This window comes from Carassius auratus, chromosome 26 (genome assembly GCF_003368295.1).
Source record: "Carassius auratus strain Wakin chromosome 26, ASM336829v1, whole genome shotgun sequence".
In the NCBI taxonomy this organism is placed as follows: domain Eukaryota; kingdom Metazoa; phylum Chordata; class Actinopteri; order Cypriniformes; family Cyprinidae; genus Carassius; species Carassius auratus.
Window position 1 is genome coordinate 10,230,518 of NC_039268.1, and position 14,637 is coordinate 10,245,154.

General features: G+C 36.9%; 1 protein-coding gene across 1 annotated transcript in view; it reads right to left on the reverse strand.

Annotated features, from left to right (window-relative positions):
• The window catches only part of LOC113044293 (neuroligin-4, X-linked-like), a 101,256-nt gene that overhangs the window by 67,840 nt on the left and 18,779 nt on the right, over window positions 1-14,637 (reverse strand). The window contains exon 3 of the mRNA XM_026204130.1: window positions 5,166-5,318. Coding sequence (XP_026059915.1) covers window positions 5,166-5,318 — 153 coding nt within the window. The remainder of the gene's footprint in view (window positions 1-5,165; window positions 5,319-14,637) is intronic.

Sequence of the window (14,637 nt, forward strand, 5' to 3'; positions counted from 1 at the left end):
CTGAGAGCTTTCTGTCCCTCCATTGAAAATGTTTGTATGGTATACTGTCCATGTCCAGAAAGGTAAGAAAAACATCATCAAAGTAGTCCATGTGACATCAGAGGGTCAGTTAGAATTTGTTGAAGCATCGGAAATAAATTTTGGTCCAAAATAACAAAAATTATGACTTTATTCAGCATTAACCCTCCAAAAAAAAACAAAAAACGTTTAGTTGGTAAAAATTGATGTATTTAGGTTGATTCAGCGATTTCAAATACAATTTTTTTTTAAACCTAACTGTCGTTAAATATTTTTCAAGGTAATGATTTACATAAATATCATAATATAATAATTCATAAATATCATAAAAAATAATAATCTTCAGATGCCATTTTACAACCTGAACTAACCTAGCCACGTCACGAAACAGTGAAGTTATCTGACATTTTAGAAGATTTAAAATTGTTCATATAGTTTAAAGGTTCAAAAAGGTAGTTTTATATTAGCAATAAATAAGAACTATGAGAACTATTTGGTAATAGTAATATGATTGTTGTTGTTATTAGTAATAGTATTAACCTTTAAGATTATACTATGGTAATTTCCATGCTAAATTATAGGAGTAGGAGAAAAACATCTCTAATGCATTGCAAGTCTGTCTTTAATGATTCTGAAAACTTCATAATGCATGTGAGAAACGTACGCTTTGCTTAACAACTTGCCCTTTTAAATCCCGATGTCAGTATCCTGTTGCATTATGCCATTTAGAATGCAGTACATACTGTATACACAAAGCTCACCCTCACTTTGTGTGCGTTTGCAGGTGTGCATTATCTGTGTATGCAGCTCAATCAACTTGAATCTCCAAATGCTTGTACGATGCAAGAGTACTGTAATGGCAGTCAGTTATATTTTCAGGAGAAAAGAGAAAAATCCATAACTGTGTCTGTCTGAAAACTTACAGATTCTTAAAGCAGATATTAAAAGTAATTTTTGTTTATCGCCTGTAATATGTTTTTGGTCACACTTTATTTTAGGGTCCACTTCTCACTATTAACTAACCATTAACTATGACTTTTGCCTCAATTAACCCCTTATCTGCTGCTTATTAATAGTTTATAAGGTAGTTGTTAAATTTAGGGTATTGGGTAGGATTATGGATGTCATGCATTATATGTACTTTATAAGCACTAATAAACAGCCAATATGTTGATAATAGACATGTTAATAAGCAACTAGTTATTAGTGTGAATTGGACCCTATACTAAAGTGTTACCATGTTTTTTTTTTTTTTTTTTTCTCTCATTACTTTATAATTGCTTGTATATTTTGAATCTATATTTAGTTTATACAATTGGTTTAATTTATTATTAATTTGCAATTCTTAAATATATATATATATGAAGAATGTAGATCAAGAACACTTCCATTTGTTTAATTAATAACAGATATTAGCAGCAAATTCACCATAGATTGTATGTATCGAAGTACCAAGGGAGAAAAGTAAATACTATACAGAAAAAAAAGCATCAAGATGCATCAATAATCGTTTTATGATTACAGTGCAGCCTTCTGAATCAGAACTCAAATTGTGAGGTGCCTAGAGATTCCAATCCAGATTCCCTACTAAATAAATAGTGAAATCAGGAGTTCAAAAACACTTTGGAGCTGCCTTTACACAGGAGGATCGTTCATCTCTATATAAAAGCAGTAACAGAGATATTCATATTTAAAGTTGTATCTGACCATCTTCACATGAATCAAATTCAGGCTGAACTCAAATATTTTCTCTGAGAATATACCTGAAACACGTGCTAACTTCTAGGCTGTGATCTAATGTCCATAACAATATATGTTCTTGTCCCTTATGTCCCATGTCGTCTCTCCCATTCTCTGGCAGCCTCTTCTGCCCTTCCTCTCCTAGTGTTGACATGCTATCTTTAATCTACTCAATAGTCTGTGATCCCTCACTCCTGTCCACTCCAACTCTCAACACATTTTACCTGGAGCAGTCCTCCACTGACCTCTCCTGCCAATACCTTACATCACCTCGCCTCTCTCTGCTTTTGTGTAAAAGAAAGCAAAGTCATTAGAACTACCACAACGAGACCACAACAAACAACTCTGCCTTTCGGCATTTGAGGACAGCATGACATGCCCACAGACACCCAAGCCCATTCTCACCTTTATTACAGCATCATTGTATTGCTATTGCTTAAAATGCGACCAAAAAATAAAAAAGCCCTCTGTTTCTCATTCTCTGTCGCTCCTAATCTCTCTATTTCTCTTCCCACATGCAAGCATTTCAGAGGACTGAAGCCCATTTGGCCTTGCTCCCCTGGGCTGTGCCTGTCCTTGCCCTGCTGTGGAGACTCTACTCACAGAGGCCTCAGGGAAACTGTAAGAGCCTTCCAGGCCAGACAGACTGACAGAGACAGAAGTGAATAGGATAAAGGCTCCACTGAGATTGACCCACTGCAAAGGGGTCTATTAGCGCAAGCTACTGTCTGTTAAACGACTCTGGGGGTGATTTGGGAAGGTTTTTTAGAGTCTTGCTTGACAAAAGCCAGAGTGAGATTCTGCAGGACTCTCTGCAGTGCACTTTTATGGTTATAGACTGTAAAACCTCAAGAAGCAGATTTCCGATGGGCATGTCTACTGGAGGTTCAGCAAGAAATCAGTTATACAGGGAACTTTAATCCGATTGGCTACATTCACTGTGTCACTGTTTAGGAATGGCAGGAGTATTTACTAACAGATGTGAAGCAATCAAATTGAACTGTTCATACTTACAGATTTATCAGTTCAGTACAGGATCAGTACAGTACTTCATGTTGTTCAAATGTGTGTGTGTGTGTGTGTGTGTGTGTGTGTGTGTGTGTGTGTGTGTGTGTGTGTGTGTGTGTGTGTGTGTGTGTGTGTGCGTGTGCAGCAGAAAAAAAAAAAAAAGAAAAGAAAAAAGAAAAAAGCAATACTGGTTTCTACCAACGTGAGGACAAATAAATGAAGATTTCCATTTTTGGGTGAACTATACCTAAATATTTCAGGGCACTTGGCAGTCTTCTCTTAAAGAAAGAAAGAAAGAAAGAAAGAAAGAAAGAAAGAAAGAAAGAAAGAAAGAAAGAAAGAAAGAAAGAAAGAAAGGCTATTCAGTGCTGCTGTTTGAACACAGACATTGTAATTCTTCATTTAGTGCCGCATACATAAATACTTCATTATGAAAAATTGGAACCAGGTTTGCCTTAATGCACCGAGATGATGAGTAAAGTGTAGAAACAGACCCATTCTGCTGTATTATGAAGCACATCAGCAGTCTGCTCACGTTGCCATGTGAGAGAGAGAGAGAGAGACAGAGAGAGAGAGAGAGAAACAGAGTCATGTGCCAGTGACACATCTCAGTTAATTCTAACAGCCTCCACTGGATCATCGCAGGCCACATGTGCCCCACTGCAGATGAAGCAATTACTATGATAGCACACACACAGTTACATTCGACAGCAAAAAGCACATCCGTACAAATGCATACCCATGCAGCCTATATGAAAATGAATGTAAATAAACAACCATGCAGTCGTATCACTTCCTACATGATTATGACACTAACAACCCTGTTATACATACCAAACAGTCAGTGTACAGTATCAATCTTAAATGTGCCTACATATGTTCAGCCACAGTTTTTGTTCTCCAACAAGCCATTTGAGAAAGGAGTGCATGACTTTCTGAAAACCGTTTTTTCACATCGGAATGCTCCTCTCTCCCTTGGCTGGCTAATCAGTGAGCATGTGTCTAAAAGCTGGATAAAGCCATTACAACACTAGGTCTAAAAACAGCTGAGAAGAAAATCTGTCTCGCTGGTGGCGGACTGGGCACGGGCCAACTAGACAGCAGTCTGTGCAGTGTGCACACACACTTGCTGGATCCAAGATACCTCCGAGGTGTTAAAATATGACTTTTGTTGTGGAGAAAGAGCTCTCACTCTCTGAAGAAGGTGTACAAAAGGGAAACGATCCTGCAATTTTATATGCTTGGGAACATGTTCCAATCTCACTTTATCCTCCATCTAGGGCTCAGCTTTTCACTGCCACCACACTTCAAACTGTTCTCCATAAAGACGGAGACAGCCAGACACTTTAGAACATCTCCATCACCTTCATGCTGCGCACTGTCAGGCAGGGAAGCAGAAACTCGTTTAACAAAGGCCTCGCTCGCGCTCTCTCACTCCTGTCCTCAGTCTTGCTGCAAATTTCCTCTATTTCCCCCAACTACTGTCTTTTTCCTGCAGTGCACACTTTTGCAGAGGCCTATACCCTTTCCTCCAACACGTCTAAATATAGCCAGCCTCAAACAGAGCTGTGGCTGATAATTAGTTACAAAAACAGCTGAAGTGGAGGACTGTGAATAAAACGATGATCCTTTTTAATGTTTACCCACCACATCCGATAGGAGAAGTGACAGTCCAAGAGACTGAGATTCGTAAACTTAAATTATTAATCATACTTAATATTAAATATTATTATGTATGTCCTACTGAAACATAACTGTTTACTGGAATGAAAGGTGAAAGAAGAGTTTATGAAATCCAGAGTGGACTTTTAGTATATTTAAATATAATATTTAAAAGTATTAATAAATGGCAAGTATGCTAGTAATATGCATGCTAATAAGCAGCTAAATAATAGTGAGAATCGGTCCTTAATATAAATATATATATATATATATATATATATATATATATATATATATATATATATATATATATATATATATATATATATATATATATATATATATAAGAAATTGCCTCCTTCTAAATATTAATAAATACTATAATAGCATAATAACACTGAGGCATAATTGGTCAAGAAACTGAAATTATTTGGGAAAATTATATTGTATATGCATTTCATGACCATAGCTGCTTGCAGGAAATTAAACTAGACCTTATAAAACATTTCAACACCTCTTATTTTTACACACTGATACACAAAATGAAATCTTCATTTTAAAGTCTGTGACTTTTAAGCCTGAGACCCTTTTATTTCTCAGCTATTCCAAGATCATGAGCCACTTTAACACGTGTATATCTTTATCGCGTGTGTAGGAGGGTGAACATAAAACAGGAGGTCAGCAAGACATTCCATAATCAAAACCATCCACCATTTAAAGAAAAACCAATGACTTACCAAGCACTCCCAGCCTATAGTTCAGGGTCACCACGATTACATTTCCGTAGCTGGCCAGAATGCTGCCGTCAATCATGTTGCCTGTGCCTTCCATGTAGGACCCACCATGGATATAAACCATAACAGGCCTCAGTCCATTCTCATCATGGATGTCTGCAGGAAGAAAAAGAAAAAAATCATTTGAACATAAAGTAAACGCTTTTTATATTTGTAGGATAATTAAACAACCCTTTCTCACCAACTATTAGTGGCCAGACAAAAGCACTGGCAGTTTTTCTCAAAAAACGAACATCAGTAGAATACATTAGGCTTTACACTCTGACAAGCAAATCCAATAGTAAGATCCCAAATGAGAAGATTAGACAAATATCCCAAATTAAAGTGCTTCTTTTATACCATTACCAAGCCACATTTCCATTGAAACTAATCGTACCTCGGCGAGATTCACCTCAAGATGTGGCTCATGCACAGGGAAGTCCGTAATTGCTGCAAGATGAGTTGGTTATTTGTGGGTCTCTCTTGTTCTGATTAAAGCCCCTGATTAGTACATGTGTAGGAGGCTGATTATAAAACACGAGACATGAAGCCCTAGGATGAGGAAGTCTTTGATAACATTTCACAAATTGCAGGCAGGCTTACCGGACTATAGATTTCTCACACCAGATATCTAATGGTCTTGAACGGAACAACAAATGTAGATACAGATGTATCCTTTCGTTTAGTCACAATAAAAACACGCACTGAAACGTTCTAGATGAGTGATTTTACTGCAGACGCCGAACAATATAATAATATCAACTAATGCATCTTAAGGGAAGCTGTAAACCACTGGCCTATATTTCCACTTAACGGCCACTTTATTAGGTACAGCTGTTAAACTGCTTGTTAATGCAAATATCTATTCAGCCAATCACATGCAAGCAATTCAGTGCAGACTGATCATAAACACAGCTAAAAGGCTTCCATCAGCCATCCTTCACCAAACTTAACATCTACCACGGTTTTAGCAGTTTCAATACAAGCAATTCAGGCAAATGTAATTTATGCAATATTTCACACCTTTAAACCACAGGAGAAAATCAACCCTTCACAATAGTTCAAAATCAGCCCAATTTCATTAAAAAATAAAAATAAAATAAAAAAGTGGATTTGTTGACCCTGCTTCCAACATGAGCTGCATCCAAAGTGATTTTAACTCTGCATATTGGTAGCGGCTCCCTGATGTGCGAAAATTATATTAAATATTACAATGTTTCTGGGAGTAGGCAATAATGGTCAGAAATTCAGCGGGAGCAGAATTAAGAAAACAGCAGGGCTTTAATACAAAAACACACACAATGAATGGCAACTTTTGGTAAAAAGCCAAAACCAAATCCAAGACATTTTGGGCAAACTAGAAACACTGGCCAGATGCATTTTTTTTAGGTCCAAAAAGAGGACATGTCCGGGAAAAATAGGACGTATGGTCACCCTACATTTTGGTTCATAAACAATCTGGAGAAGTTCAAACTGAGCATCAGAATGGGGAAAACTTAAAAAACTTTGCACATAACTCAGTTGTTGGTACCAGATGGGCTAGTCTGAGTACTGTATTTCACAAACCGCTGATCTGCTGGGATTTTCATGCAAAGCCATCTCTAGGGTTTACATAGAGTGGTCAGAAAAAAGAGAACATTTCCAGTGAGCGGCAGTTCTGTGGGCGAAAATGCCTTGTTGATGCCAGAGTTCAGATGAGAATGGCCAGACTGGTTTGAGCTGATAGAAAGGCTACAGTAACTCAAATAACCACTCGCTACAACTGAGATATGCAGAGCAAGATCTCTGAAAACACAGCATATCAAACCAACAGAAGAACACAGCGGTTACCACTCCTGTCAGCTAAGAATAGGAAACTAATGAGACAATTTTTACAGGGTTACCGAAATTGACAATAGAAGATTGGAAAACGGTTGCCTGGTCTGTTGAGTATCGGTTTCTTCTGTGATTTTCAGATGGCAGTTTTAGAATTTGATGTAAAGAACATGAAAGCATGGATCCATCCTGCCTTGTATCAATGGTTCAGGATGCTCCTGTTGGTGCAGTGGTGTAGGGGATATTTTCTTATTACGTTGAGAATTGTTTAAGGGCCATGACCTACCTGAATACTATTGTTGATCATATCCCTTTATGACCACTTCCAGCAGGACAGTGCTCCATGTCACAAAGCTTAAATCATCTCAAACTGGTTTCTTGAACATGACAATGAGTTCACAATACTGGAATAGCCTCCACAAGTGACCAGATCTCAATCCAACAGAGCACAGTTGGGATGTTGTGGAACAGGAGATTTGCATCATGGATGAGCAGCCAACAAATTTGCAGTACCTGTGTGATGCTTTCATGTCAATATGGACCAGAATCTCTAAGAAATGCTTCCAGCACCTTGTTGAATCTGTGCCATAAAGAATTAAGGCAGTTCTGAATGGTTGGTGGGTGTTTATTTGTACTGTACATTCCATAGAAGAAAGAAAGTCATACAGATTTGGAATGGCACGGGGGTGCTTAAATGAAATCAGAATTTTCATTTGTGGGTGAACTATTTCTTTAAGACAGTTAACTTTTCTGAATGTTCACAAAATCACCTACGTAACAATGAATTACAATTGATTCAACGACTCCTTAAAAAATACTGTTTACAAACAAGTCATAACACTGTTTTTTTTTTGTTTTTGTTTTTTTTTTCAGGGTGAATAATCAGTTTGCATCTTTAATTAAGTGTGTTTTAATGCTCTGTGGTTTGCACTGTTACTCTTATTAGGATAATGTGTATACTAATATTTCATCAAAGCTTCCTCAGTCTGCTCAAAACTGCTGATGGAATGAGAGCTAATGGCTTCAAAAAGGGGTTATGACATTTGGTGTGTGTTTGTGTGTGTATGTGTGTGTGTGTGTGTGTGTGTGTGTGTTTGTTTGCATCCACTTCTGTAAACACACTTACTGCAAACAGTCTCGTCTCAGTGGGAGTGGTATATCTGCATTAGAAACGCCCTTGTTGGCTTCTCAGACTGGAGTGGAGTCCAGCAGGGGTACGGCGTAAGACCCAGAGTAATTGGTGTTCAGCCAAAGCCACCTCACTGTACTTTGATTATTGGTTTCTGTTGCATATGGCTTCATTAACAGCATAGAGGTGGTGCACAAACACGCAGACAAATGCACACAAACACACAGCGTGGTCTGCTGCAGCGCTGGCACAAAACTACAGTGCCTGTGGGCAGGCGTGCAGAATTAAAGGCAAGCCTGTGTATCGTTCTCCCCCGCAAAGGAAAACAGAAAGAAGGAGAGAGAGGGAAACAGAGTGAGAGAGAAAGAGAAAGAGAGGGAAAGCTGGAAAACAACCCGTCGTGACAGGTGATTAATCTCGGTCGGGTTCTGAGTGGGCGCCAGGCAGCGCACTAATGCGAGTGCATCTATTTTGCAGCTCTTTGCTGGTGTACAACTTTCAGCGTCGCAGCGCCTTTATTGCGCTGGACCATCAGCAAGGCCAGAACCTCCTGTCTAATACTCTGCCTCTCAACCAGGCAGACTAATAGCTGCGCAAGGACTTCTTGTTTAGTGGAGATGTTACACAGGTATTGTGTTGATGTTTTACCTTTTTATACCAGTCTAGGATTACCTATCCTGACCCATTACTACCAACGCTGACAAAACTTTCCACCCACGTAATTGGAGAGCTCTATTAGGGAGAATCTTAACTGACAAACTTGACCCAGTAGAAGCAGTTTAGGTACTAATTTCATGGGCTCCTTCCAAGAAAACCATTTAAATCCTTCATCGCCACAGCTATTGGAAGGAGAACTATCCAGAAACACATTACGAGAATGGAGTGCTGCCATGAACTTGTTAAAAGTAGATGCCTATACACATCTTAAGGCTCTTCACAGTGAAACCCATAGATCAAGGGGACATATTGGAGGGGCTGTTAGCAGAGAAGGCAGCACATTTTGCATCCCAGGTGTGTTGAAACTCAACTGGCATTGGAAACCTGCAAAGTTGGCAAACATGTTGGCCCTTGGGATTGATGATTCGGGGGCTGTACACCCAGAATTAGTTCTTGCATGCAAAAACAGCTACTGCTGGCACAGTGAAATGGAACCGAACATCTCGTTTTTAAAAGCTGAACTGATTTTTATTTTTTATTTATTTTTTTTCCTAGCTTTTGTCAAAAAAAAAGTAATTCACAATATTAATTTTATCAGTTATGCACTCCAGTGGAATTTAACCACTTTGAGTTACTACTGCAATACTCTACAGTTTCACTTTTCCTTATTGCAAACAAATGTTATGGTTAAAGTGCTACTTAACCCTTAATTCAAAATTCAGCCATTATTTACTCACCCTTTATGTGTTCCAAACCCTTACAAACACAGATTAAAACATTTGTAATATTCTCTCATGAGACTCCATGCACTGACAAAATGTTCAAGTTTCAAAAAGTTCATAAAGACATCATACAAGTAATCCAAATATGTTGCATAGCTATTATCAGTAAATAACAACAAACAATATTTAATTTGCTCACAAAATGTGTTGCTTCACCTTATTAGTTATTGGAAACAACAGTTTATCTTTAGTCCATTTTGTAACTTAACTCTGCTGTAGCAACAACCAAATTAATCACTTATATTCTATGCATCTTATCCACTTTATTTCTTTATCCATTCCTGATAGTAGTTGTGTTAGTTACTCATTCACTCACTTCTTCTAGAGCATATTTACATGGAAGAACAGCCCAGGCAGATACAAGAACATCTTCAGAGTGAATGGGCCTTTAGGCGTCCACTTTGACCCCATCCTGTCAGTGCCAAGGCTTAGATGTTATACAAGTTCCCTTTCTTGTTTTGTCTGTGGAACTGTGCAGTGACAAGAAGACACTGGTAAAGAGGATGAGAGAACATGAAAGACAGAAATAAAATAAAAGGAAAAGATATAGAGAGCAAGAGTGTCAAAGAGATAGAGAGAAAAGGGAAGGGTTGAATGAACGAAAGGAGAGAGTGAGTGGGGGTGACTCTGCAGTGCACACACCCTGGACATTCATCATTGCCAGGACAGGCCGAGGAGGATAATATATTCCCTCATGTGCTGCACGGCACTGCACACATTACTCATCTTTATACAGAGCAAGAACGAGAGAGAAAGAGCTGAATTCTTCATTAGACTCAACAGTTCTTATTAAAGAGATAGTTCACCTCAAAATGAAAATTCTGTCAGCATTTCCTCGTCCTCGTGTCATCTCAGACCTGTATGACTACTATGGAAAACAGAAGGAGCTATTTAGCAGAATGTACTGGCTTTTCAAAAAAAGTCTATTATGCTCGCCAAAGTTTTTATTTGATCAGGAAATACAGTGTAAAATGTGTGTAAAATGAAATACAGTGTTGCATGTATAAAATGTGCAATATTGTGAAATTATTCAAAAGAACACATTGTAATTGTCTGTTGCAGTAATTTATTCATGTGGTGCAAAGATGAACTTTAGCAGCCATTATTCTACTCTGCAGTGTCACATGAAACTTCCTCAGGAAATTTTTCTTGGTTATCAGCATTTGAAACTGGTTTTGCTGATTGATTTTTTTTTTTTTTTTTACCTTCAAAAAATAACATTTTACATAATGTATTTATGTATAATCTATTATAAAGGGATATATACAATACATTTGTGTGTCTAGTCATAAATGATTATGACCAAATTCACATCTAAAATGCATAATGTAACAATCAATTGATAAGTGTTATGTAATGTATGTAGTGTACTAACTGTGGTTACAACTATTCATGAGACTGTACAATGCATTATAAGGTGCATTAAAAGACATAATTTAGCATTAATACTACAGTTATAATGATTATATTTTAAATTTTACCAAAAATACTTGACCCCGAACTTACATATATTTTTAGTATATGCATAAATCAATTTATATATACTGTATGTATGCATACATAATGAAATATATACAGAGAGTATATTTGGAGAAACAGATAACTCCCTTTTTTTCTTCTTTTTATTGTTGTTGTCAGGTTTTTATTGTGTTTTACTGTTAGCTGCATTTGTTTTTTTTTTTTTACTTAATCGAAATAATCAAACTGCAGCTTCATCGAGATTCATTAGAATCCACAATTGTTAAAAATTTAGTTATCTTTTTTTTTTCTGCAAATAAACTCTTCATATATAGTTTAATTTTACATTTTCTACTTTTGCTATAACATTTAACATAAAAAAATACAAATAATGTATTTATGTTCCACAGAAGAAAGCAAGTCAAACTGGTTTTGAAAGATAAGAAAATAATGATTGAATTTTCAGTTTTGAATAACCTGTTCCCAGAAGTGTTAGTGGGGAAGGATGGCTGTTAATGACCATGCAGTCTGTACAGTGCTGAGCTGTTCAGTCAGTCTGTTCAGCTGTAACACAGAATTGTTATGCACAGCAATACAGGGCAGGCACGCCAGCGAAAACCTAGCTCTAATATATCATTAAAGGCAATTGTATGCCAATTATTGGCCTCATATCAAGCAGAAGTCAACCGTGGCTTCTGGACATGCACCATATTTGATATTCATGTACTGCTACTGGATCTCAAATGTAAGCTTTCAACATAAACCTTTAATAAAGCGGTTAAAGTAATGCCGTAGGCCCTTCATTCAGAACCCATGTTAACCAATTAAGGCATGGTTGACAAGTGATATTCTTTCACTCATTCATTTCCAAACTAAAGCTCTTCCTTTCTGTACAGGCTGAGTCTAAATAGTGTCATCCTTTTAAAAGGGACAACAGCCTGAAAGAATAGCTTTCTCTTTCATTTCCATGCATTTAAAGAGTCTTTCTGGGTGAGTTTTCAAAGGTGGCAGGGAATTGCATAGGCTGGTGCATTGCTGTAGGGTGATTTTGCAGGGGAGTCTTATGGTATAGGTACAACCTCAAGGGAGCCAGGAAGAGTAATTCATCGCCACTGCAGATGTTCACACAGACAGAGAGCATCGATCCTGCCCTTCTGAAAACACCACCTTCGTCTCTTCAGAACAAGAAGCGTTCGGTAGAGGTATTACAGGACTTAACAGTGTTTCTTTTGAAGGCAGCCTAATTTCAAAATGCAGAGATTAAACAGGCATTTGTAAATGTTAATATGCCATCTGGGCAACTCAGTCCACAGTCTAAGTCTATTCTTATAGCTGATATTTCCCTTTTAATTACCAATTCACTGATGAGAAACATGACTTTCCCCCCATAAATGTATGCATATTTTATATTATAGAAAATGTGCCGTAAGCAATATTTTCAATTATACACGAAACACCACACACAAATAATTGGCCTGTAGAAAACATGTGTCCAGACTAAATAAAGAAATGTTCAATTGCTCATACTCAACATTACAACATTGTTAAGCTATATGGCACATGAGAAAATGATTAACAAATCCTCAATATTAACTAGTTGTTTATCAGTGAGTAATCATTAGTAAACAATGACAAACTTTAATTTTTTGTTTGGGAACTGCTTTAAAAAATATATATAATAATAATAATAAATAACTGTTGATGTTGACAATTTTACCATTATGTGTCCACACAGTGACGGGTTGCAAGAGGAATGCAATCTCTTTCAGCAAACTTTGTGAGCGATAGTATTCAGGTTATTGCTCAAGCGGAACCTTGTAAAAGAGCAAAAATAAGATCTCAAAAAAATTCTTCTTGTAGTATTTTCCCAGCTGGCTACAAACATGTGTTTGCTCTATTCCATACAGATACAGGTATCAGAGGGCAATCAGAAAGTACAACAAGTCTGGACAGCAGCAATCAATGATCGCACACATCACTCACAGATCATGACAGCTGACTCCTCGGCAGCCACAAACCACAGTCAGATCCACAAAAGCAATTTATCAGACGCGTCAAGAGACACCACTACATCCTGTGCCCAATACAGATCAAGTCAGTTATCATATATGTTATATATCAGATATCATATATCTGGCTCTAAACTACCTTACTATTAATAAGCAGACAATTAGGACTTTATTGAGGAAAATGTTGTAGTTAATGGTTTGTTAATGTGACCGTTGTTTTTTATATTCAACTTTTAATGCAAATGAAATATTACAGTTCTCTATGTATGATAATTTATGAACTAAATAACGCCGACTGGCCAATTAGAACTCAAAATGAGCTGCACAATACAAGCTCAAGCAAGGTTTATTTATTGATTTATAGTTTTTTTTTTTTTTTTTTCATGCAAAATGGTCCAAGCACAACTTTTGACGTTCTTTTTAAAGAAGTCAACAGAACGTATTATACTTTCTTGATTCAAGTTTAAAGACATTCCCCTTACATAACATTATTATGCTGAATGTGTGACTGTGAGGGACGAATGATACACTATTGAGTAATTAAAGAAATAAATACTCCTGTATGAGTTTTTTTTTTTTTTTTTTGATCACATAAGCAAGCGTGCTTTCCTGAATATCAGCATGTGTACATAATTGCAAATGTGCTATTAATTGTATGCAACAGAGCAGAGCAACACAGCAGTGTTTTGTTCCTGATTGAATTAATTTTTGAAAGAATCGAGTGAGCCAATGATTCAACGTTCCATTAATGAAGATTGCTTCGTTTCTAATTGAATCAGCTATTTTGAACCAATCATTTGATTTGAATAATTCAGTTAATCATTTAATAAAACGGGCTTGCTGTCACCTACTAACAGTTTTAGTGTCATGTTTATTAATGACACATTCTGCAAAATATTGAATTATTGTTGACAATAATAATCTACCATTTAAAGGTTTTAATCGCAAAATGAATCTTTATCGACATTTATTTAATTTATTTAGTTTTTTCTTTTTGTTTTTTTTTTGTTTTTTTACTGTTTTTCATTATTGCATGGAGTCAGCTAAAAGCATCCACCTTGTTTTTTCTTTTTTTTTTTTCATACACTTTGACCACCGTGTATAAAACATACATTCACACGGCTCTACCCGTTCATGGCATCTTATAATGTGTTGTGTCTTACAAAATATTATCTGTCCAAGTATAATGGGATGCAAAAGAGCAAGCCATTAATATTACGGTGAGAAGAGTTTCTTTAACACAGCATCCGACAGGAGTTACAAATGAACAGATTTCCACCGTCAAAACAACACAGGTTAGTGCTCATGCTTCACCGGGCAATGAAAGAAAAATAATGGCAAAACTGAGAAAAAAAGAGGGAAACATGACTTGTTTAATCTTTTCTTTGAGGAGGAGAGGAAAAAAAGGCATGCAGACTTTCGTCGACCATCTTTCACTTTGCAGCACTGGGAGAAGGCAGTATTTATGTGGGAACAAGTGTTATTTTATGGATGTTCTTGTGTTTTCTGCGGAGGCAAACTTTAGCCTTTTCACTCAGTCCTTCAGCGCGGTGCTAGGAATCGCCAAAGAGGAAAGAGGTGTCAAA